This window comes from Meleagris gallopavo, chromosome 2, assembly GCF_000146605.3.
Source record: "Meleagris gallopavo isolate NT-WF06-2002-E0010 breed Aviagen turkey brand Nicholas breeding stock chromosome 2, Turkey_5.1, whole genome shotgun sequence".
Taxonomy (NCBI): domain Eukaryota; kingdom Metazoa; phylum Chordata; class Aves; order Galliformes; family Phasianidae; genus Meleagris; species Meleagris gallopavo.
In genome coordinates this window covers 59,994,846-60,020,378 of record NC_015012.2, presented here as the reverse complement: position 1 = coordinate 60,020,378, position 25,533 = coordinate 59,994,846, and the positions used below count along the sequence as shown (strand labels likewise).

At 34.0% G+C, this 25,533-nt stretch overlaps 1 protein-coding gene across 1 annotated transcript in view; it reads right to left on the bottom strand.

Annotated features, from left to right (window-relative positions):
• The window catches only part of TRDN (triadin), a gene marked incomplete at its 3' end in the record, with an annotated part of 137,706 nt that overhangs the window by 79,143 nt on the left and 33,030 nt on the right, over positions 1–25,533 (bottom strand). Inside the window, exons 4-7 of the mRNA XM_031552223.1 lie at positions 21,266–21,403; positions 18,643–18,669; positions 4,946–4,996; positions 547–606 (exon numbers count right to left, since the gene is read on the bottom strand). Coding sequence (XP_031408083.1) covers positions 547–606; positions 4,946–4,996; positions 18,643–18,669; positions 21,266–21,403 — 276 coding nt within the window. The remainder of the gene's footprint in view (positions 1–546; positions 607–4,945; positions 4,997–18,642; positions 18,670–21,265; positions 21,404–25,533) is intronic.

The following is a 25,533-nucleotide window of genomic DNA, read 5'->3' as shown; positions in this document are numbered from 1 at the left end:
TTCATTAATCAAATTTTTATGTAAAAGTCATGTTCACAGAAGCCTTGTAGTGTTTTGACAACTAGGCAGGTTTCGAAAAAATACTGGCATTCACTAAAAGCAAATCAACACATTCTCTCTAATGCTCTCCCTTTATTACCTCCAAAATGCTTTTGGGAAAAAAATTTATTAAAGGTAGTCCTCATGTTGTGTTTATGTTGTGATTTAGGCACTACATTTTGCTCAGAATTATGCCTAAAGAAAAATATTTTTCTTGGGTTTATTCAATAAAAATAAAAGACACCTGTTTATGCTTTGGGCATATTTTACATAAGTAAATAATACAGTAAAAACGTACTCATTAATTTATGAATATAATTTTAGATTTTCTGCAGAGTGCTGAATCCAAAGTTCCTTTAAAATCCTCATTCTCTTTCCACCAGGCTTTCACAGAACCTTCTCCCTCTTAAACATAATTGGGATCTGCAGAAAGGCCTAAGAGTCAACAAATCTGGCAGTTTTGAGACTTTGTTAAAAAGAAAAAAAGATCAAGTGCTAAATACATACCTTTCAGATGTTCCTTCCTTTCATTTCTTTCTTGTTTTTGAGGCTTTTCTCTGTGTATTACTAGAAATATAAAAACAGAAAATTAAATGGTAAATCCGTAGTCTCCTGGTATTATGTACGCATTTTATGCTACAAAAATAATTGAAGAAAATTTCTGTAAAACCAAAAAATGAATTTTATCTCTGAGTAACAGACACTGGATCTTGTATAGATCTTCTCAATATCAATATTTAATTTTAGGAGCAAGAGAAATGTTTTTTCTTTGAGTAAGTCTTCCGATTTTGGATCATGATTTGGCAACAAATGTAATTATTCAGCAACTTTCTTCATATTTGTTTTAGTTCCATTACAAAAGCACAGTGGCTCTAAGATTTCTGATGGAGGAAATTATTTTCAGTTCTTGACAGCAATGCTTTCTATTATTATCAATAAATGGTTAGCTTATTGCTTTCCATGCTCTTTTTTTCTTTATTTTTAGATGTTACTTCAGCCACAAGATGGTTTAATTGTAATACATCTCTTTTAATAAAAAAGTAATTTCAGAAGGAACAGCTGTTGAAAGAATCAGGTACACATCCAGCCAGAAGCAGGCAAATTTGTATCTTTACGGACTCTACTGACCACTTAACTTTTAGACCGTGTTTATGGACATGGTTGTAATACACATCTTAACAATTCAGATAAACATGTTCCTTGTCAAACTGCACTTTTAAAAGACTAGAGCTTTTGCCAATTTCAATGGAGAATTATTTTCTTTGCAATATTTAAGATTTTGTACTCAAGTAAACCACAGAAAACATAACCCTGGTTAGTTAGAAGACAACTGTGAGTTTTATACACAAACATAGTAATATTTTTGCATACACTCATTTCACCAGTTTGGCAGCAAATGTAATTTAATAGGGGTGCAAACATATTTTTTCTTGGTTAAATATATCCTCATTAAAATATAGGTTCATGTATTTAGGAAAAATCATTCCAAACTTCACTAATTTCATTATGTCTTTGCATGTGTTTGCATTATCGAAATACATTTCCTGTCATAATAGGTAAATAATTGCTGATAACAATTAGCAATACAGTATAAACAAACTACAAGGAAAGTTTTCAAAGCCTTTAAGGAATGTGGACAGCTAATTTAACACTAAAAACCAGACTGTGAAAAACACAGCAATATGCTACTGCATGAAGGACAGGATGACTCATTCAATTACTTTAGGACATCTAATACCATACCTAAGAAAAACACTGCTTTTTCTTTTTATCCAGAAGGTCTTAGGCTGTGAATTTTTTTGCAGAAATTGTAGCATGCCGTTATACTTTATATCTGTACTAGCAAGCGTAACCACTGTGCAAAATACTTCAAGCCAGCATGTTGTCAATTTTGGATGGGACAGGTAAAAAATTTTGAAATAGCTCTGTGATAGTCAATGGTATTTGGTAGTTAAATTTGAACTTTTATTTCCCTCTCCAAATGCTTTTATGTTCAGATTTACATATAATCCTGGAACCTCTGTCATAAACAATACTTCATTGTCTGTAAGTTTTTTCCAGATTTAGTTACCTAGATATCTACTTTTCTTGCAAATGGTTTAACATATGTCATTTCTCAAGCCCTCAAAGGTTAAATGGAAGAATTACGTTAGGATTAGAAGTAAGCCAAGTTGGGCATATGGTGATGCTTCTGAGAAACAAACCAGAGTAAATAAAATATTTTTGTATATATAACAAATATGACACATTATATGAAGTCATTTTTAAACCAGTTAAGTCAAGCACACTCTTCAGCTGAAAAATGCTGAATCTACAGCTGTCCATTCTACTGTAATTCAGTATTTTATTTGGTTTATGACACATTTTGCAATTAAAATATCACATATTTTGTTTTTCTTAATAGGATACTGGATTCACCTAGAAAACAAAAATAAGAAGAATGAGATACGTCTTTGTAACAAATGTCTAAGCTGTAATTTTCCCACAACTTAAATAAATTTGCTTGGACTTCCTCGCAAATACAAAAATAAAAACTATCTAATAAAGAAACAAACAAAAAAACACATAAACTCAGAATGGGCTGATATTAGCACTGAAAAAAATACAATGCCCCAACATAGTGCTCACTAACCTAGATTTTGGAAATTGCTGACACATTTTTACATGAGATTGAATGAAAATTCAGCCTGAGGCGAAAAGTCAAGCAAGAAAAAATTTATCCTCAATGACTGAATTATGGTAAATTTATAAATAAACTAAAATAGGAACTTATAATGGAAAATTTTAAGGCAATTTAACAGAGTATTCTGAGTTTAATCACGTAAGAATCTTGCTATTTATTTCACACAAAATTTAAAACAAGAAGTGTAGCACATATGTGGGTTTTCCAAATTTAAATAATCTAGCATTACATTTGATTTAGCACCAAATGGAAAACATAGTGAAGGGAAATTAGATTGTTTTTCTTAATTAGAATGTCTGAAACAGAGTATTGGATAACATCTCCGACCTCAGAAAAATAAGTGCAAAAGAAGAGATGAGGAGGAACTGATTCCACACTTTAGCTAAGTAAAATAGTTTCCAGCTGAGTAAGTCTTTGTCCACTGCTCAATATAAAGCTAAAAGTGATGAGCGGAATGAGCACAAAGTGGAGATTGCTTGTTCCAGCTAACTAAGTGCTTGTCCGCAGAGCTGCACTCACAAAAGTTAAGATAAATGGAGTCATACAATGAAGTTACAATGCATTAGTCAGAGAGCATTAAATCTCTGTGTAGACAGTTTCATTCAGAAGCCAAGTAACCTTAGATGGCTCTAACATTATCCTTCTTGAAGAAATCCTCGATTTAAAGTTAGGTTTAAATGTAGCACTCAGAGGTTGTTATCACTGTCTGAACTGAGGTTCAGTTTTGCCAGCTACTGATGCTGGTAAAATACCTGCAGTGTGAGCTTTACCCCAGGCTACCCTCAACCATATATAGAGAGAGGTGTCCCTGCCTATAGCAGGGTGATTGGAACTAGATAATCTTAAAGATCCTTTCCTTAGAAAGGACCCAAGCCATTCTATGATTCTGTGAAATGTAAAGATAATATTTTCAAGACCAGACTGGAGAGAGCTTAGAGCAACCTTGTCTAGTGAAGTGTTTCCATGCCTATTGCAGGGAGGTTGGAACTAGATGTTATCGAAGGACACTAAGGACACTTTTAATCCAAAATATTCTGTGATTCTATGAAATATTAGAAACAAAAAAAAATTGTCCTGTGCTTCAGTACAGCAAATAATTAAAACAGCATATTAAGACTGCAAAAAGAGACTTAACTGATGACACTTCAATGCCTTTCTTTCTAGAATCTTATAACATTTTTGTGATTATCTTTGCCACAGTAACATTCCTCCATGTAAAGCAAAGCATTTCTCTATAGATGATACCGTACACAAGAGACTGTTTTGGTCAAGGCTGTAGTTTCATCTGTATTTTTAGAATACAGATTTTGAAAAGTCCCTAACTAGGATCCTTTGCTAATGGATCTGAGTTAGTTATTACTCAGCTAACCCAGTGGCATCCTAAAAAATTCATTTCCATACTACATGATTTATTAAGTACTTGGGAAGAGATTCTAGGCACTACACATGCCCCTGATTAGCACAGAGCTGAAAAGTTACCACTAGAGTTGTAAAATACTATAAAAACCTATGAAGAAAATATATGTATATATAAAGGATATAATTGTGTAAGGGAGAGTGTACGTATATGCACATCACTTTTAATAAGACTCCTGTTGCTTTCTCCTGCTATTACTGAGCACAACATTGGTACATGAGAGAGATGCTTATCAAATTTTATTTGGCCTATACTTTCCAGAGGAGGTTTCATTAAGCAAAAAATCTGCACATATCCCAGGAAACATATTTGTTTATTTGACCTCTGAAAACCAGTTCGAACCAGCTCCTCTACAGATTTTTTGAAAGTGCCAGTTAGAGGACACTCTAAAAAAGTAGGTTTTTCTTATCTTTCATGCACACCTTGCTCACTCTTAACTATGTCTAACTTGGATGGCACCCACTGGTCTATAAATATACTTTCTTTCCTGCCCAACACTCTAAAGGTATTTTGCACCAGAGAAAGTTTGTCTGCACTCTAACTTCTTGCACTTTTGCTATAAAAAGAGTCCTGAATAGATTCGGACAAGATAATTTTATTACGAATTTGAGTTTGTAATATAACCCCACAAATTTAAAATGACACTATTTGTTAATGCCAAGGCATAAATGAAGTTTTCATTATTTACAGTCTGTGCCAACTAATCTCTGGATTATTTTATAATATAATAATGCTAACACATGCAGTTGGCAAAGACAGCATATATTACACACATGTATTTAGGTAATAAATAGACAAATAATTACCTTTTGGTGTTGTTCGTTTTTCATATCTCTCTGTTTTCTCTTTATGAATTTCTGAAAACAATGCAATGCAGAATTTAATCATGAATATTAAAGTAATTTTAACACAAGAAAATATCAGATGAATTATTTCAATAACAATAGCTAATTGGTCAAATATTATGGCATGGTTATGACTTTATAATCTGCATATTCTTAATTATATACAATAAAATTCATTTATCAGTGTATATATCATTTTTCATTTATATATGCCTATATATACACTCACATACAAGATATGTAGACAAAAATCACAAGTATAAATTACTTTAATAATCATTCTGATTTAAATTGAGCAGTTGTAGAGCTTTTAAAGTCAAGAACATGTTATGCTCATCAGGAACAGCTGTATAATAACATATTGGTTATGAATCAGAAAAAAAAACATGCTTTTATTCAGCATTTTTCTCTATATATCTCTAGTTGCTTGCCAGGATTAGTATTTTGTATTTTACAAATTAACTTTCATAGGTAAAATTAATTTGAAGGTAATGTTTTCAATGCATGTTCTAGGTTTCTAAAGCTCAGACTCTCAGTCGGTAACTTCAACTCATAATAAAAGATAGACTCAGTGCTGTACACAAATTACAAACACATATAAAGGTTGCTGGGTTAGGGATCAGAGTTTTTGAGAATGACTCATTTTAAGCATGCTGTATACTAAAGCGCATTTCATAAATCCTTTAGCTAAGAACTGCCTAGTTAGAAGAGAAAGTAATACAGTATTTATCTGTCCTTGCTATGCCACCCCTTATAAATAAAATTTCTAATCTATGACATTGATATAGTTCTTACTGCTATACACCTTCATAATTATTTTTTCTACAGTCCTTTTTGTGCCAAAACCACAATAATACAGAAAATGAAAAATGTGAAATTTAGGAAAAACAAACAGAATTAAATCAAGCTTTTATGATGCTGTTTGCTTTCATTGGTAGAAATTTAAAGGCCATTTATTAGAAGTGCCAAATAAATTCATAAGATTAAACAGAGTATCTGGTTTATGGTAATATACATATTTTCCTGCAGTGGAAAACTGGTATAAAATACTGGATCAAACAGATCTTTGACAAAATCACATACAAATCTCACCAGAGTCCATTACTTCCTTTTTTTAAGGGTGAGGTTTGATCTTTAGATTCTAAATAACGTGTTCTGATTAAAAGCTGCACATATTACATCTCAACTCTAAGGAGTTACTCTAATATTCGTTAAAGACAGTAGAAATGTTCCATTTATCCCACTAGTTATTTGCTCCAGTTGTAACAGAACATACATCGTCAAAGAGATACAGTAGCAAATGGTATTTTTTCAATATTGATTTGTGCATTATAAATAAATATAGAATGTTTTTATTGAATGGTGTAAGTCATCTAAAGTAAAGATTTTGCTTTGTTCACAAGAAACATATCTATGCTACAAAATCAGGCTATGTAGCCATCAGAAAAAATAGTATTTCATGGAGATGAACGATAACAAAGGAAAACATGTATTACTGTTAGCTGCCTATGTATGGCAGCATAACTATGCTAATTATATGATGTCAATGAGCCAAAAGGACTTTTGTTCTATTTTTGTCTTGTACTTTGCAGCTTGGGTGTGTAGTTCATTTTTTTGTTCTACAAACCTCAAATGTGGTGATTAGGAAAAAATCATCTTATATTGATTTACTGTACTTCAGCTGAGCTTGGATTATTTTTCTTCATGCAACTATACGAGGAAAAATTTTCCATCTACTGAGAGAATTCTACTGCTGGATTTTCAAACATTTCCCTCTTGTTCTGCTTAAAAGGATACTTAAACTAGTTTCTGTAACGTAATCATAGAAATAGTGCAAGACAGATTATTTGCAGCTACACGATTCTTCCCTGATTTTGAGCATATCTGAGAAATTCTCCATGCCATTACTCCAGACTACCTTCCTTACAATGCATTTAAGAAAGTTCAGTTACTTCCTTTGCACAGCAATATATATAGGAGTCATATCTCAGACAACTCAAAGGTCATTCTACATAAAGATATGATTGCGGCCCACAAAATGACAAATCACATTCTACAGAGACAAATCATAGAATCCTTAGAATTGGAAGAGACCTCTGAAGGCCACCTAGTCCAACTCCCCTGCAAGCCCCTGTAACAGGGGCATCCAAGCTGAGTGGTAAGGGAAGCCATCAAGGCTTCCCAGAGGGACCTGGACAGGTTAGAGAAGTGGACCCATGAGAACTTAATGAGGTTCAACAAGGCCAAGTGCAAGGTACTGTACTTGGGCTGGGGCAATCCCAGGCATTTATACAAATTGGGGGAAGATGTCCTTGAGAGTACCCCTGCAAAATGGACTTGGGCATCCAGGTAGACAAGAAGCTGGACATGAGCCAGGAGTGTGCACTTGCAGCCCAGAAAGCCAACAATATTCTGGGCTGCATTAAAAGAGGAGTGGACAGCAGGACTTGACCCTTGGAAGGGTTCATTCACAATCTCTCCCAGCAACATGTTTCCCTGTCTCACCACCCTCACTGTAAAAAAATAATAAATGTGTCTTCTTTATCTCCAATCTGAGTCTACCCTCTTTCAGTTCAAAACCATTTAGTCTTGACCTTACATGACTCAAGATGACTCAATTCCACTGGGTTCCCACTACTTTTAATGTATATCTCTACCAAAAAATAAAAAAAAATAAAAAATAAAAAATTCCTTTACTTAAGAAAAAAATTTGTATAAATAGGTTAATTTTTAAAAAAAAGTTTTAAAAACTGTGATTTTAGTAAATTTCTTTTTCTTACTTTTTCTGTGAAATATATATGAAACAATGATTGTAGAGGTGGCCATCTAAATCAGCTTCATATTTTGTCAGTAATTAATTTTATTGACACAAGCATTGCAGCAATGCACACAAAGTCATACTCGCTAGACAGCAGCAGTGAGAATTTCACCTAATTTTCTGCTACAGTTAGGATTCCATATATTGCACAAAACTCTACAGAAATTCCTTGAAATGATCTTCAGTACATGTTTGTGTATGTATTTTTATATGTTGCAAAATACGCCATCATTAAGATCTTTTCACAAACTTCCCATTATACTTAGAACTGTCATAAAATACAATAACCTGGAAGACATCAGTTCTAATGCATTACAATATAAATTTTCCCAGCACAAGTAAATTTAGTTTCAATATATGCTGATCTTGATTAATCTACAAGAAAGAAAGTAGAGACTGTTAGCTAACTCCAAAAGATTTAAAATAAATAAACACATTAGATTATTCTACTGATGTTTTTCTCTGATCAGAGTTTTGATACTGCCTCATCCTTTAAGACAAAGAGCTTTAATTTTCTAGTAATCACATCAAATCTTATTGCTGAGTTGACAAAGTGGCTATAATATCGTAGAAGACGTACATGGCCAGTTTAAAGTATTTAATTTATCTCTATCAGTGTGACACACTGTTAATAAATCCTAAATATTATTAATTCATTTTTAGAAAAATGACAGAATCAAGTAGCAGCAAGGATAATCTTCATCACCAAGGCAACCATCCTGATTCTTTATGAGATGGCAGCACAGTTTATTACATTATTGCAAGGGAGTATGTATTTCAAAGCTATATTTTATTGTTTTCTTATTTATTTATCAGACGTGAAAATTGTTGTTCCCTTTTTTTGTTTCTTGGATTTTGAATGCATAAGTACTTTATTTTCTTAAATACGGGTACTGACTGACACTACTTTCTCTAGACCTTGAGTACTGTGTCGATATACAGAACATAGATGGTTTTTTGTTTTAAATAACTTCTAGAAGGGAAGCTAGTAGACCTCTTACTGACTATTTAAAGATGCTTAACGGAGATAGAAACAGCTATACTTTTAGCAGGCCAATATATCTATACGCTATTGATCCAGAACAGGCTCTCAAAGTCTTCTGAGGATGTGTATTGCAGGCAGCTTTACTGAAAATCCCTGCTGAAAACGTAATTTTGATATTATCTTCCCCCACCCCTCACCAAGCTAATTTCTACTGTCAACAATTTGCAGTGTCTAACAACAGCCTGGTACTGGCCATATACTGTGAAGCCCCAGATACGGGAAAATCTGGGTTGGAAAAAAGAATGCAGTCCTCTGACGCAGCATGGGCTCAGCGATCTGTGAATTTACTAGAGCATGACTGAAGAGGCACCACCTCGGCATGGCTTAGCACAAAGAGATTCTTATGTTTCCCTCGACAAAATTCCCTTCTTCATCGGCTTTTGTTTGCTCTCTTGTTGCTGACTTTGTATTTTGCTAGTTACTTTGTGAGTTTGGTTTGTTGTTGTTGTTTTGCTTTGTTTTGCTTGTTTTAAGGTATATGTCACCTGTAAGGTGAAAAACGAGCTGCAGGATCAGTCTAGGAGTGGTCTTAGCAAGGCCAATTTGCTTTTCACAGCTTTCCTGGTTAACAGGTGCTGAGGCTCATAGGTGCTGCCATAATACAATACTATAAGAATAGCCTAAAATAAAAGAATAAAACTACAAAATAATAATGCTATATATTATACTATGTTAAAAAGAGAAAATAACAAAATTCAAAGTGTCAATGGCAAAAGAGTCAAAGTGAGGAAGAAATGAATTATTGTTCCCACCTGAAAACACAAGACAAATTCACTCAGTGTAACTCAGGAAGTCAGCAAAAGCACTGGGAATTTAACTCTGATGCTTGACATTTAATATTATCTCCTGATGTTTAAGTAATCCTTTTTATACTTAAATACTGTAGTAAACATGGAAATTAGGTTCAGCGTCTCTACTGTTTAAAAGTATAGTTGAATGGATGGAATTTCATTTGAAATGGCGATACTTTTTTTTCTTTTTTCCTTAGGAAATTTTACAAGTTGGTTTTCATTTTCAAATTCACTCACAGGAAACTCATAAATATGTACCTTTAGTGCTTTGACACTTTTTTATTGAAATGTGAAAAGGAGAATGAGTCCTACTGATAGTTCTGATGTACCAGAGGTTAATAATTTGCTTTTGAGAAGTCAAAACCCTTACATCTATTGCCAGCAATTTAATGGGACTATATCCATGCTAGTTCATCAAGACTAATTAGTAGCAAGCAGCTGATTATCCTGAAGAGATGATGGAAACAGACACTGAGGGCAAGGCAAGAGTGAGTGGTGTTAAGAGCTTTAGAAGATGAGAGGAATGTCATTTCTAATATGTTTCTTGATGCTGTCTGTATGAAGAATTATAGTCAACTCTCCTGCTGCTGGTATCCTCAGGAGGAATTTGCAATTGTGCAGCTGATGTCTATTTTTAATCTAGATAGTACCAGCTGGTGATGGTGACAGTTATCCTTATGGGGCTAGGAGGAGAATAAAGGAATTTGTGTGTTTGAGCAACTTCTAGCTAACTACTAATACATCATGTAGCTGTAGTCTAGAGGGAAGAAAAAAAATTGCAACAGGCATAATTGAGAAAAGTATAAAGAATTAATCAGAAATCTTTAGTTGGGAAATAAAATTGGTGTGTTGTACACATATCTAGGTACCAAAACCAATATTATAGGAGGATTTAAGTACCAACATTCACTATTAAGAAATCTGAGTGACACATAGGACAAATTTAGGTCCTTCCCTAAAGCTTGCTGGTTGTATAGTCTTATCCATGGTGTTTCCTTAGATCTTATCCTGTTCTGCAGATTTACAAAAACTTCAGGTTGGGGTACTGAGCAATTTCAGAAGGCATACAAATGTGATAAGAAGTTAATTATCTCTTATCCAAGAAATACTGAAGGGACTGTGTGCTTATCCAGTGTATGATATATGAGGCCAAAGCGCCTCTTAAGTACGTAATGCTTTTGAAATTACAACCACAATTTGGAGTGAAAATTAAGATTTATGTATATATATATTCTTTAGAATTGTACAGCATATCTTTCATGTCCTGTGTAAGACTCACAGAATAGAGGTCACAAAAGAACATTTCTCATTTTTATTAGCACAAACATTCTGTTCAGTGTGTATTTAGCCAGAACTGTGAATTGATTTTGACTGCTCCTAAATCTATTCAGTGAAGCTTGGCTACTTCCCATTGTCTTTATTTCCTCCTCTTCATAGTTCGTTCTATGTCACTTAAAAGCTATTAGAGACAGAGAGAACATGGCCGTTAAGTATTTCATAACAACTTATCTTGAGTAGTGTACAGCAAGCAAGTAGGCTTTCCTACTAAGGAGTTCCTCTTAGAATACAGAGATTTAACATTGCCTTTCTGATATCTGTTGTCTTTTTATAATGTCAAAATGGGACAAAAATAAACTAATTAGATTCTAGTTCAGGAGATATTCAGTTGTTTTAACACTATTGTAATTTCACCAGTCTGTAATATAAATGCACTGTTGATGACCCACGGGCATCTTCCTCATCTTGCTAAGGAGTGCTTTGATCCTGGTGTGATATTTGATTTTATGTTTAGCAGAGCATACATCAGAGGAGACACATTTGAAAGAAGGTATTTTCAGAACAGAGTGCATACTATTTTCATAGCAGCAAATCACCCCAGTCCACGTAAAGATTTTATTATAAGCTACTCTTCCAAAATCTCCATAATTTTCTTTTAGCATTATTTGTGGTTGGACTTGAAGATCTTTGAGGTCTTTTCCAACCTGAACAATTCTGTGATTATGTACAATATATCCATATTTTTCACACTGCTATGTTTGAAATATCATTACACGTTGCTATAGAATAAAATAGCCTTAGAAATTAGTGCTGAGTAGAACTGTATCACTATTATTACTGCAAAATCACTGATGGGTGTCACTGATCTTTGTCCCTCTCATCCTTTCTCTCCTCCCCCCCCCCATTTTACTGTTAATATCTTTTGGTATTTTCTTATTTTGTTTATCATGACTGATTAAAAATTTAACACTTCATAATGTTTCAATACAAATTTTCTTTTAGAAAAATAATAAAATATTTCTTTCTCCTGAAAAACTGAGATGAAAGAAGAAGTTTCTTCCACAACTGAAGGAGCTGTTATATAGTTAATTAAGACTTTGTTTATTTGAGGTATGTGCTGTGTGCTCCACCAAAAAAAGGGGATGGTTATGGTCCTAAGAGATGAAGTCCAGCTTGAAAGCTCCAGTTTACTAGAGCACATGAGACGACATAGCGCTCAAAATTTTATTTCAGAGGCATATTTTATATTTGGAGTTTTTTTCCCCCCTCTAGTAAAGTTTCAATTTGCAGTCAAAAAATAATTTCTTAAAAGAAAGGTTTTGATGATTTTGTGTGATTAATGATCTTGGATGCTATAAGCTGCATTAACATATTTCAGAAAAACCACAGACAATTACTTTATGGAGGAATTTTAGTGACTGGACTTTGGAAAGAATTAAAAGTGGAAGATATTTTACACAAGAAGTTTCTATTCTATTACAAGTATATAACATGCTAAGACTCCTCCCCCCCTTTTTTTTTGTTCCCCAATTACAATTTTGTATCTTGGTTCTGAAATGAAAAAGAAATTTAATGAAACTTGGATTTTAAAAAGAGATAGAACAATGGAATCAAAAAGCAGGTTGTTCTTTTCTTTCTGTAGAAGTAAAATGGTTGCGATAAATTTCTTTTTACAAATTCCATCTCAAACAGATGTTATTTGACCAGTTTTAAATGATGTTTTTCATAATCAATTTTATCATAATCTGCGCTTAATTGAATGTAATCTTACACAGACAAAATACAAACAATATCTAATTTTATGTGTGTGTGAATTAAAAACTCACACAAAAAAAGAAAGCAAGAGAATAATCACACTTCCTACGCTCAGCTTAAAAAAATGCAAGCTTTGCAAATCCTGTCTTAATCTATATCATGCCAATTTGTATTATTTGTTTCTAGATTTGCTAAGAGGGTTTTTTTTTTAAAGTCCTGGCACTCAAGAGAAAGATATTGAATCTAAAGGTCACAGGCATAGGGCCCAATTTGCAATAGCCTCTATCTGGAACTGTCATAGGGATTTGAGTTTGTTCAAACATTCAGGACCCTGAATTTTGGTATTGCAGGTTTAGCTGTGTTTCAAATGGACTTTCAAACTTTTCCTTTTCTTGTGATCTTGCCAGATAAGTTATCAGTAAATATCTTTATAGGCCATGGAGATAAAACTATCTAGAGATGAGGAGAAATCTAGTACAACAGAAACCTTTTTCCACCTGGAAAATGATTGAAATGAATTTATATATATATATATATATATATATCTTCTCCTGTCCTTTCTTAGCTCTCACTTACTAGATCAGACATTGTCTCTGGTACAGCAAGCTCCCAGGCAGGGGGGAATCTGCCTAACACTCCCTTTTTTTTTTAGTAAGATCATCCTGAGACCTCACCGCCAGAACACAAATGTTATCCGCTATGATAACATGGGTAGATTCACCTAAGATTTTCCATAATTAAAGAGGATAGCTTAAACACCTGAAAACCTCTACCACACTTCAGCTCAGCTTTGAACAACTACCCTTGTGGTTCAAAGCTCTCTGTATATCTTTGAAGAAATAGCAAGCAACTTCGGATTAAAATGTTCCAACTCAAATTGAAACTCAATCACCATTCCTCAACTGAGAAAAGAGCTATAATTGAGCATCCCTATTCCCTAGAAGTATGCAGTCTTATTTCACCTGGATAATATGGAAAATATTTTCCTTATGTTATAAAATACTATTTCATAGTGGATATGCTATTACTGTATTCATGAGAGTAAGAAAACAAGGCAAGATTCTTAAAAGAATATTAGCAACAGAAATGGATGCAACAAAATATGTAAAGAACACATATCTGGAAAAGCAGTTTAACATCTGAGAGTAGAATCAATCAAGGATTTTCATCTTTTAACACAGGGTGTACTTCATACAATGATACACCAAATGCTTTGTAGTAAAGGGCAGCCTAGGGAGACGGTGAAAGCCTTTTACAGAGATATGTAATAGGAAATCATATGCAGAAAATTGAACATTACCATATGGCAACATAAAAGAAACTAAATTCAGAAGATGTTACCAGTACAAATAGATATATACTTTAGGGATGAATGGAACTGAATAATTGATTTCTAGAGTATAACAACCACACCAGCAATTTAGTTTTCAGGTTGCATCTATTTTACTTTGAATTTCTTTTCTCTAGTGCATTCCCAACTTTTTGGTTGGAAAATGCTTATTTCTTTGCATAAATATTTTCTAAACATGAGTATTATTTCCAGAAGACCCATTTGCTTTCTTTATAATTCCAGATTTTTTTTTTTACTAAATTACAAGAGAACTTCTAGATGATAGAAGATGATGTTGTATTTTCTGTATTTTTCCCAAGAAGAAAGGATAGTTATGATGTTAGCTAGCAATGTGAATTTTTCTAGCAGTTCTGCAGATATAAGCTATGGTAAGAGTAAATTATTATCTTCTACAAATTACAATTCTTTTTCAAAATGTAGAAAAGTTTGGCCAGAGCTGCTGAGGATAAGTCAGCGAAATGAACTGTGTCCTCAGAAGTTGCCACATCTTTTCAGAAGATCATGAACTGTATGTTATCAGCATAGTAATTACCAGTCTAATCATCAAGGAAATACATTCTCAGCTGAACAGAAGACGGGGTGGAAAGAGGGATATGATACTTTCCAAAAAAGTTTATTTATAATTAGCAATGTTTCTTGTAACAGAAAATTCTGGAGGATTTTTTTTTTTTATGGCTTCTTATTTTAATCTATGATTTGTTAACTGCATTTTTTTTTTAATTAAAAAAAAATAAAGAGAATAGGACCATTTCATATAAGTACTTTTATACATCTTTCCATCTCATACAGATGCTCTAACTCACAGAGTTAGATCTAATGTCTAGATATCATGGAAATCAAGTTTGATGTGATTGCTGATATAGAATAATCTTATGCCAATACATATTTATTTGTTCATATAGAGATGGTAACAATACCACGATGTTACATTTCTGATTCAGTGTTCTCAAAGTTCACTGTATTATTTTAAATGAGAATCTCTTACAAAGGGATTTACTTTTGAAGTGAGGTAGGGGGTGGATTCCATTGAAGCCCAAATACAAAATCAAAGAAAAATATCTTATAAAATCAATTTACTAAGCCTCAGACTGCAAGATTAAAACATGAACAGTTCTAATGTTAGTATATTTTTTAAAGATTTTGAACAATTCCTTCATAAGACCAAGTATGAGATTCATGTTTCAGAGCCAGAATGCATTGCCTGTGTTGAAGTAGAAGAAAATGCTACTTTAACATACAGAATTAAATGTTACAAGTGCTCAGTTTGTCACATATACACTGGTAAGCTAAACAAATTTTTACTTAGATTTAAATTTTTAATTACATGTATGTTAACTGGAGTGAGGTTCCAGTTTAATAATTGTATTTTATCCATTGACAGTACTGAAGTGTTTGCACTTGCCTATATTTTACAGGTCATTATTTTCAATTTTGTGCACCATGTTTCTCAGCTTTTTACAAGTCTCACATCTGATGCCAAACGCATGCACCAAAAGACAGTAAATATTTATCTCTGTTTCTGTAGCAATAAATTTTAGTAAAAAGACAAAAATATGAAAAAACTTGTGGAAGTAAAATAGCTGGATTTGTCTCTAAAGGTTAAACTAACCCTTAGAAAATGAGCAACATTATCCCTCATAACAATTGTTCTAGAAATAAATGCAGCTATTTATGAAGCATTTTAAGCCTATAAGAAACTATTATTAGACATCTAAGTGTCTTTTGTGAGAAAGCACCACAGTTTTGCCGTGTTGAGAGTATTCACTGTTGAGGACAGCAAAGTCCTCTACAGTATAATCTTTCAGTAACTCTGATTGAGATTATGGTTTCTTTGGACATTATGAGTGTTCACACTTCTAATTACTAAAGATAAATATTAGTGAAAGGCAGGATGGCAAAAATAATTGCAATAAGAAGAGAAGTGTTTTCATCCCTTTTTAAGGATTCTGAGATTGATACTAGTTCTGTTATATATGCCAGCCCATTTTTAATACTTGCATTATTATCTTTGCTTTCAATTTACATCTCTACGAAGGTGATCTTCACTTTCTTTGGGCTTGTAATTATCACTACACTCTTCTCTCCTACTTTCATTACTGCAGAGTATCCTTGCCACTACGCTTTTTTTTTAGTATGTGATTGCATTGTATTAGCAACAATCTTTTTATTTTTTCATTTACATTACAAAGTAAATCTAGTGCTAACTTTTTAGTGTTCATAAAAATTGCCAGCAAATGAAGAAAAAAATGGAGGCTTATCCATATACCCAAAATAGGTCAGAAGATATTTCAAAAGCTCTCATCTGCTTATTCATGAAAGTTCTCCCCACACAAGTTCTTAAAAAACATGTGCAACAATATTTGATCTAGTGTGTATATTTACAGATTGAAATTTGAGAGAAATTTCTCTTAAATATGTGCAAAAAATCAAACTGTTCCTCCTCTGGAGTATACTACATCGGCTCATTGTTGCTATTTGTTGTAAGAGCCATCTAAAGTACAATTCCCATGGACAGAAATGCTGCACAGAGTAGATGAGACCATTATGCAGAAATGGTCCTTTGAATGAAAACGGAAAATACTCTAAAGCCTAAAAGCGTAATGTTGATTTTGTGGATCTAGCTAAAACATTTTTAGATCGAAAACACGCCAAAAGTTGCTGGTCCTTCTTTGGGTTCAGCCCTAATAGCGGACACATGAGAAAAACCATGGCTTCATGCCAGATATGTTTTATTTTTGTCACCCAGAAAAAGAGATGACAAAAAGGCCAGACTGTAGTCATCAAGATGAAATGGAGATCTTCTGCAGTCTGGAGATGGTAACAAGCTATTTGCAGACATGCCTCTGTGAAAATTTATGCCTGTGTTTTGGTAGGGTCTTAGGACACTTCCTTCATCAGTCTTAGCCAAGAAATATCTTGTTACAAGAAGACAAGGATGAAACATCCTCTGAAACAATGGGGGAAAGATCCTGAGCACACGTACAAGAAGTGGGAAGCCCACTCAAAATCTGTTTTAGAGCTCAGGCAGATGAAGCATACTTGAATTTGGGCACATTCACTTCTACGTTACTGATTTATCCTTAAAGGTAACAGCTCCAAAGGAATCACCATCAATTCTTCAGTTTCCTTCCTACCAAACACAGATATGCCTTTCTCAGGCATTTATCTCGAAGGGAGACTGTGAGCTCTGAATCCTGAGGAGAACATCTCAATACTCAGAAACTTAAAAGGAAGAACTTTTATGTCCTAATAATGAGTACTTCCCACTGACTAATTTAAGCAGTCTCTAGTTTATTTTGATTGCTTCTCTGAATTCCATATCTACAGCATAAATTGTTCCAGCTAAAGGTCTAGGAAGCTTGCCTTTAGTAGGCATGAAGGTATCACTGATTTCCAAAGAAGCAGGCATTGCAATGCTGAGCGTGATATCTGCAATGTTTTTACAGACTAAGCTTCCCCAGCAGTGAAGTATCTTTATAACATCCCAGACCAGAGAGCTACGCTGGCTCATGATGAGTAGGCATCTTCCAATCATGTACCTGTGGGCTCTGACAGCAACATGCTACAACCTCAGATTCTGAACCCACTGTCATATTAACAATGCATTTCTCTTTATGGAAGAAGAGAAAGGGAACCCTTTTGAAAATCTTACCAATGGATTAAGATGAAATGTTTTCCTACAACATCAGTCTAAATATGAAAAATCATTCATTGGATGATGTACGACGTTGGTCTCCAAACCTATTTAGTCCTTGGATACCCTATTGAGACTGATAAATTGTATCATTACATGCACTCTTGAACCAGTTACACTTAACTTCAGAGAAAATTGGATTGTAATCTCAGCACCAACTGGGTTGATAGATTCTTCAAGATAGTTATCTACCTTTTGGTGTACCATTCAATGGATACCAAATTTAAGTCAAACAATCCAGGTAACACATCTTGTTATTATCAACCTTTGGAGTAAAAATGTGCCTAATTTTTAGAAGTTTTACATCCTATCAACAATATCCCAAGCCTTTTAAATATATTTTCATTTTCATTTAAGAGGAGTTGAACTAAAGTTTTATGTTTCAGCATGACAATCTTCAAGTCTGGGAAGATTTATATTATAAATCCTACCTGTTTCATTCTTATCTTGTTACTTGTTAACTGGGTAATTTTTTACAGAAGATTCAAAGGTAGACCTTATTTTAGGTCTTTTCATTGGCACGATGCAGTATGTTCTTACATCTCGTCATTATTTCTCCATAAATTTCCCTTATATATTCTTATTTCTAAACATCATTTCTATGGAGGCATACATGTAATTCACACAAACATTAATAAGAGATCTATATACAGGGCAAGGATACGAATAATATTGTTACAGTAATTTTATCAGTTTGATACGACTTTTTTCAGCTTTTCTAGATAATACTTAATTCTTGCAAAGAGCAAACATTTCAGCAAGTTTTATAAATTGAATTTCTGATTCAGTAATTTTCTTAAAGCACAATACTCGTGGTTGGTAGACAGAAATGTTATTAATTACAGAACCCATACCACAGACATACTAGTTTACTCTGAATATACGTTGCAAAAAATTTGCCATCTATAGGGAAGCATCTGACCAACCTTTTATCACGGAAGATTCCACTTCACCTAACAAAGAGAAAAAAAAACAAAAACAAAAACAAAAACAAAACAAATGGCAGATAAGTGGTTTCATAATAAAACCAAAACAAAGCAAAATACATATGCACAACACATTATTTCTCCTATTGATTCATTATCACTTTTAAATGCATTTTATTCCTTCTGTGCTGAAAGGCAAACATTCTATTCTGAGTTTGCATTTTCACAGAATCTGTCTCATATCATAGAAGGTTTCTGGGTCTGGGACAGATAAATTCAGTGTGCAGTAGTAACCAAAGAAACTCCCAAATCTGTATTTGTGCTTCTGAATATAAATTTGTGATGACGTATTTACAATTCGCTTGAATTTATGCACGCACTCATGTTGTAAGGAAAGGTCCAATGGTTCATTCTAAACTCTAGATTATAAAATGAATGCACAGGATAGCAAGGTTGTAAATGTAACAGCACTTCTAGTGAAATCACTGGCAAAAGAGACTCGGTTTCAGAGGAACTATGAGCTATCAATTTGAATTTGAAGGATTCATCCTGGAAAGTGAAGCTTTCTTTTTAAGGATACAATGCAGTAAGTTGTTTTCTGCCATTTCACACTACAGGTAGACGTAGGTGAAATGCCACCTGGCTAATGGAACTGAAGTTTCCAAGCACTCAGTGAGCATTCAGATCTTGAGTATTTTTATGTCAGTTATTTTATGACCTTTCCTACTTCTTTTAACACATATACATTCAAATACGTGAACACTCTAAAAGGGAGAAACACATCCAGAGGGACCCAGACAGACTCAAAAGCGGGCACATGAAAATCTAATGAGTTTTAACAAGACCAAGTGCGAGGTATTGCACTTGGGTCACAGCAATCTCAGGTACTAGTACAGACTGGGAGAAGAACTCATTGAGAGCAGTCCTGTGGAGAAGGACTTGGGGGTCCAGATGGATGAAAACCTGGACATGAACCAGCAGTGTGCTCTTGCAGCCCAGAAGGCCAGCAGTATCCTGGGCTGCATCAAAAGAGGGGTGGCCAGCATGGCAAAAGAGGTGATTGTTCCCCACTGCTCCACCCTTGTGAGGTCTTATCTGGAGTGCTCTGTTCAGGCCAGGGGTCCCAAGCACAAGAAGGATGCAGAGCTGTTGGAGTGAGTCCAAAGTACGATTAAAGGGCTGGAGCAACCCCCCTATCAAGAAATGTTGCGGAATTTGGGCTTGTTTATCTTGGAGAAGAGAAGGTTGTGCAGCAACCTCATAGTGGACTTCCAGTACTTGAAGAGAGCTTACTATCAGGAAGGGGAGCAAATTTTCACACAGTCTGATAGTGATAGAACAAGGAGAATGGCTTTAAACTAAAAGAGGAGAGATTGAGATTAGATGTCAGGATGAAATTTTTTACTGAGAAGGTGGTTAGGCACTGTAACAGGTTTCCCAGAAAGTTATGGATGCCACATCTCTGGAGGCATTCAAGGCCTGGTTGGGGATCCCGGGCAGCACGATCTAGTAGGTGCAATCTTGCCCATGGCAGGGGGGTTGGGACTGGATGATCTTTAAGGTCCCCTCCAACTTAAGCCATTCTATGATTTTATGACATTATTCTATGAACACAAAATGGTAAAAATGAAAAGTTTTGAAATTTTATCAAGCTCTCAGTATTACATATTTTCTGTTTCTCAACCATATGAGGGGATGGCTTTCTGTAGATATATCTGAGAATAGGATATCCTGTTCACAAACTCACATGTAGCAGCTTATCTATTATTATTCATATGTGGTACCAGTATATAAAGTTCACCAACACATTTAAAGGTATGAATTTGATAATATCTCAAGCTTATGAACAAACAAGTAGAAATCAGTTTCAGTTCACATTCTGAGGTAGACAAATTGAACACAAAATAAATTATTTTTAAATGAAGATGTCACTTCTACACTCACCACTTCTCAATATGACCAATGCAATGTGGCATAAAAATCCACTACTACTCTGCTCACACAGTAGAGTTATATATTTTTTTAATAACAGAAAGATAATTATTTCCAAATTTGTTATGTTAGCAGTTTTCTTTCATTTATGAGATGATGTCAGATGAAGAAAATTACTGTAATGCTAACATCAAAATTTTTAGTAAAATGCCTTAGCTTAGTCAAAATTATTTTTTTCTTATATTTTTCTTTTAACAATATATTGTACTGTCATTGGTATATAGAAACTAAATATATAAGTTTCTTGATCTACCTTATATTTTTACAGGCTAATTTTAGATTTTCGCTGATTAAAAGAAAATAGCTGTTGCCATCCTCTGAAGCAATATTCTGATGCATGTTTTTATTGTGATTTTGAAGTCTTGTATAAATTAGCACTCTCTACTTCAAGATGTACTAATGGTAATATTTAATTCTGACAGCTTTTCTGTAATGGTACATTAAACATGAAATGAAAGCTAACAAAGAGATGAATTTACTCGTTGGAATAGCCAGTAGATACTTTATTAGCAACAACATTCACTTTTTATTTTGTTTGACCTTTCTGACTACAAGGTTAAAGCTGAGTAAGCCAACGTCATGCACGCAAAACAGCAATTAGTGCAGTTACAGAAATCTACATTATGAATACCTTCATCATTGTCATCATCGTCACTCCATATGATGTCAGACAATAAAGAAATAAAGCCATAAAGCCAGTCAGTGGATTCTTCCAATGTCTCATGAATGATTCTCAGTGGTTCTGTGCTGAGCTTGTTAACAGATCTTCCTGAGTGCAGAGGTTTTTTTTTTTTAAAAAAAAAAGCAGAAAAAGATTTGGTGTTTAAGGTTAATCCACATTTTATAGAGGACTAATCATACAACCTTCTTTACAGAAACAATGATTTTTACTGTTAATTTTTATTATTCAAATGTTTGAGGACAGCTTTCCTTCCAGTGCATGTAAATTTTCCTTGCAGCTAGCAAAGTGGCTCATAGCCCAGTGGACAATTTGGTCTGATAGTGCTCTCCTAGTTCTGTCTCTTCTTCTAAGGCTTTGTTGGGTTCAGAATAAGTATAGATTTGATTCTACCCCATTTTTATCCTTCTAGATAATTTCTTTCTTTCAGTCCAGTTTATTTCTTTGGCCCAGGTCCCCTGCCTCTTGATGTCTATTTAGTATTCACTACTGTTGATTTCCCAGTCCTATTTACATCTACCTTTAAGGCTATTCTGACAGAGGAAACTGGTAAGGCTTGGTTTAACTGCATGGACGCTTCTCGTTTTTCTCTTGGAGTACATGGAAAAAATGGATAAAATAAAACTGTGCATTCTTGGGTCAAAACAAAACTGAGTCCAGGATGAAGGGAACCATAGAGCCCAAGTTGTGGCACACAGCCAGCTACACTCTAACACATAAACCCACAAGTCTGTTTCTCTTACATTTTTTCAGGAGTTTCATTCATATACATGTGTGAATATTTAACTAGTTGTTGCCTTCTTGCTCCTGTAGGTCAACAAACAAGGAAGCTGCAACATTCCATGTGCTTCATCTTCCTGGTTACTGCTATGGAAGAAAGGCCCCTGCCCTCCACATATCTTCACTTGAGGGCGAACAATTACTAGTGATTAATATAAGTATTCCTTTAAAGGTTTTTCCAGTTACGATGTCACCAAATTTCTCCATACCCTGTTTATGCTAACATAGTATTTCATGAGAAATCTCCATATTCTCCATATTAGATATAATATTTTGTCCATCGTTTCCATTCACCAAGCTTTTATTCTCTTGAAATCTGTACCAAATACTGCTTAGAAAGAGAGACAGCTATCATTCATTATACGTTACTATCCATCATAATTGAAATAGTAAACTGTCCTATGTATGCAGAGATTTCACAGAAGTTTAAACAATGGAAGGTAAATCACAAATTCGATTTAATTCATTGGCCTAGTCTTGTTTCTAGTAGTTTAAACAGAAATACATACATTCAACAGTATGAAGACAGGAACCACATCTCTGTTTACCACTCTTTTTCTGTATGCAAATGCTTTTAAAAGAAATTAAATGTGAACTTCTTCACAACTACTTCTGGCTGCAGAGCTCTGACTCACAAGACAAATCTTAGCAGTAATCAACAGTCTCACGTGAACTTGCAGGTTACAAAGACAGGCAAAGTGCAGGCTTGAAGCAATTTCTTTTATGGCAGCAGCATGAACAGTTATTTTCTAGAAGTGCTGTAACAAAACGTACGAGTAAATTTATTTGGAATATGAATACAACAATGAATAACTCCTTTTACTTCCTAGTAATTTTAAGTATAAAATTTTATTTAAAAATTATTATTATTTCAGATCTGCTTATTGATAATGTAGATCGAATAAATATTTTGCTTAGTGTGTATGGTGCTTTTTGTTTCCTGGAAATTGTATTATATAGATATATGCTACTGAACAATCAGGCGCATCAGATAACTTAGTCATGCACACTGCTGAAATGACAACACTGTAAAGAAATATTAATGAATTCTTCTTCTAATGTACTGTTTTGTGCTAACATTTTCAACCGATTAAATAATTCAGAAAGATTTTGAGAAGTATACCAGGATGTGGTATTTCTTATTGTAAGGCATCTATTTATTTGCATTGGACTCCCATTGAGGTCCAGAGATTTTAATTTTTCAGCAGATTTGCCACAAATGACTTTCTCCATTGTTTACAAGGAGAATGATATATGTATTATATAAATATATACACTTATATTCAGACTATAAAAATAAATCTGCAACCTGACCCGTGGTGCCATTTGCATTTACTCTAATATAGAGATGCTAAGGTGTGTAAGTGGACGCACAGAATTACATGGCCAGAGGGGTCTCAGCATAACTAAGCTTTAGATTCACAAGCAAGGGTGGTTAAATATCATACAACTGTCCTAGTTTCTATCCTCATTTTCTGCTCACCTTGTACCCACTGGTTGCTTAGGGATCGCTCAGTTGTTTCTACAGCCACAGAAATTTATAGCCACATCTATAAACAAAACAAGAATTCTTGCCAGTGTATTTTAATATATGAGGCTATATATTAGCAGTTCAAGAACTGCTTCACAGGTAGGAGAGCTGTCCCCCCAGGCAGGCATAGGAACTGCTCAGAGAAGAGCAAGATCTAAAAAGCAGAGGAAATTACTGCAACCACCCCAAGGCAAGCCATCTTTGCTGATGAATTAGAGCCCTCAACGTCATATCCTGGTCTTCAATTCATAACATCTTCATAGCAAACTGTGAAAAAGGGATTAGAAATCATAAGTGTCCAGAGGCTAATTTCTCTGGGAACACCTACATTAACAGGCCTGAGCTGCAAATCCTGTTTAAAATAGAAAATTCAGAAAAAAATCGACTTGGGGCTTTGTAGATGAAACTTCAGTGGTATTTGCAAAATTAAACTTGCAAAATTAAACAGATCCATTTGCAGTGTGATTCAAGTGACACAGACTGGGAAAGTTTACTTATGCACAGATCTTCTATTTAACTTTCTAAAATATTTCCTGAATTTTTAAAATATTGGGCTAAGAGTAATAATTCATCCTAAAATGCTTATGAACACCACACCAGATAATCCTGAATGGAAAGAACTGATCAAAACCATGCTTTTAGCTTTCCCCACAACTTTGTCAATAGGAGATTGTTCTTTCTCTAGCAGAACAAAACACACATGAAGCAAAGGAAAGAAAGCAATTTGAGGGGAAAAAAAGCAGAAAGATGCCATTTAGCTCACACACATGCAAAAAAAGATAGCCATTTTCAGAGGATTTTCATACTTCTGTATGAAGAGTATAGCTGAGAAACACATATTTTCAAGACAAAATTTAAGCTTGACATTTTCTCGCAATATAGATTTTTTAAAATTAAATTATTATTTCTTTTCAGATGTCCAGTAATGCTACAGCTTGATGATTTTTGTTTTGGATTGTCTTGCATTCAACACATTCAGATTGGATTAATTGTCTTTTGCATAATTCTGCCTTTTGACAGAATTTCACATTTCATGTCTTGTTAGACACTGGAATACAAAGTATTTACAATGCTAAACTGAAAATATAGTTCTCTTATTAGCATGCAGTATATAACATATAATACATAATATAAAATTTGTAATTAATCTATAACCATAATCTGTATTTATAATCATGAATGAATGATATTTATAATCATGAATTAATGAATGTATATATAGATATGTATTTTATGTTGTGTCTGTTGTGTTGGGACTGCTGTGAGCAGCAGAAGCAGGATCCTGAAAATTGTAAAGAGGCTTTCTGAAGACATCATAATTCTCAAGTAGATCCAGGCTGTGAAGTTCTACTGTTAGTAGAAGTGGTAAATAGAGACTGAGGCAATTGTTCCTCTTAGATTATTTAGTAGAAAAATACAAAATGTTGATTGAGAATAGAGGAGGGAGGAAAGAAGAGGAAGGAAGAAAATGATTACTAAACAGATTAAATTGAGGGATGAGATACACAATTAACACTGAAGATCTTTTGTTAACATTATGTTATTTCATTTAATTACAGCTTAAATTCTGATCATCCTATCTAGTCAAATGTACTGAAAGCCAGGTGTTGAGTTCCTGGTGAATCTGGACTCCCTCAAAAGCCAACTCAGAAAGCTATTTTGAGCTTCAGAAAAGAAAAATTGTCACCTCCATCTCACATCTTTTTAGAATGATATGAATTAATTTCCAGAGATGCTCTTCCTTTTCTCTTGACTATAAAGGAAGCCAAAAAAAAAAACAACACCAAACCAAATAAACAAAAAATAACATAGGACATAACACCGTATTTTTTATTTTTTAGATCACTAAAAAGCATGACATGGATCCTATCAGAAGTGTTGTTTTATATTTAATTTTTTTCTTGTCATC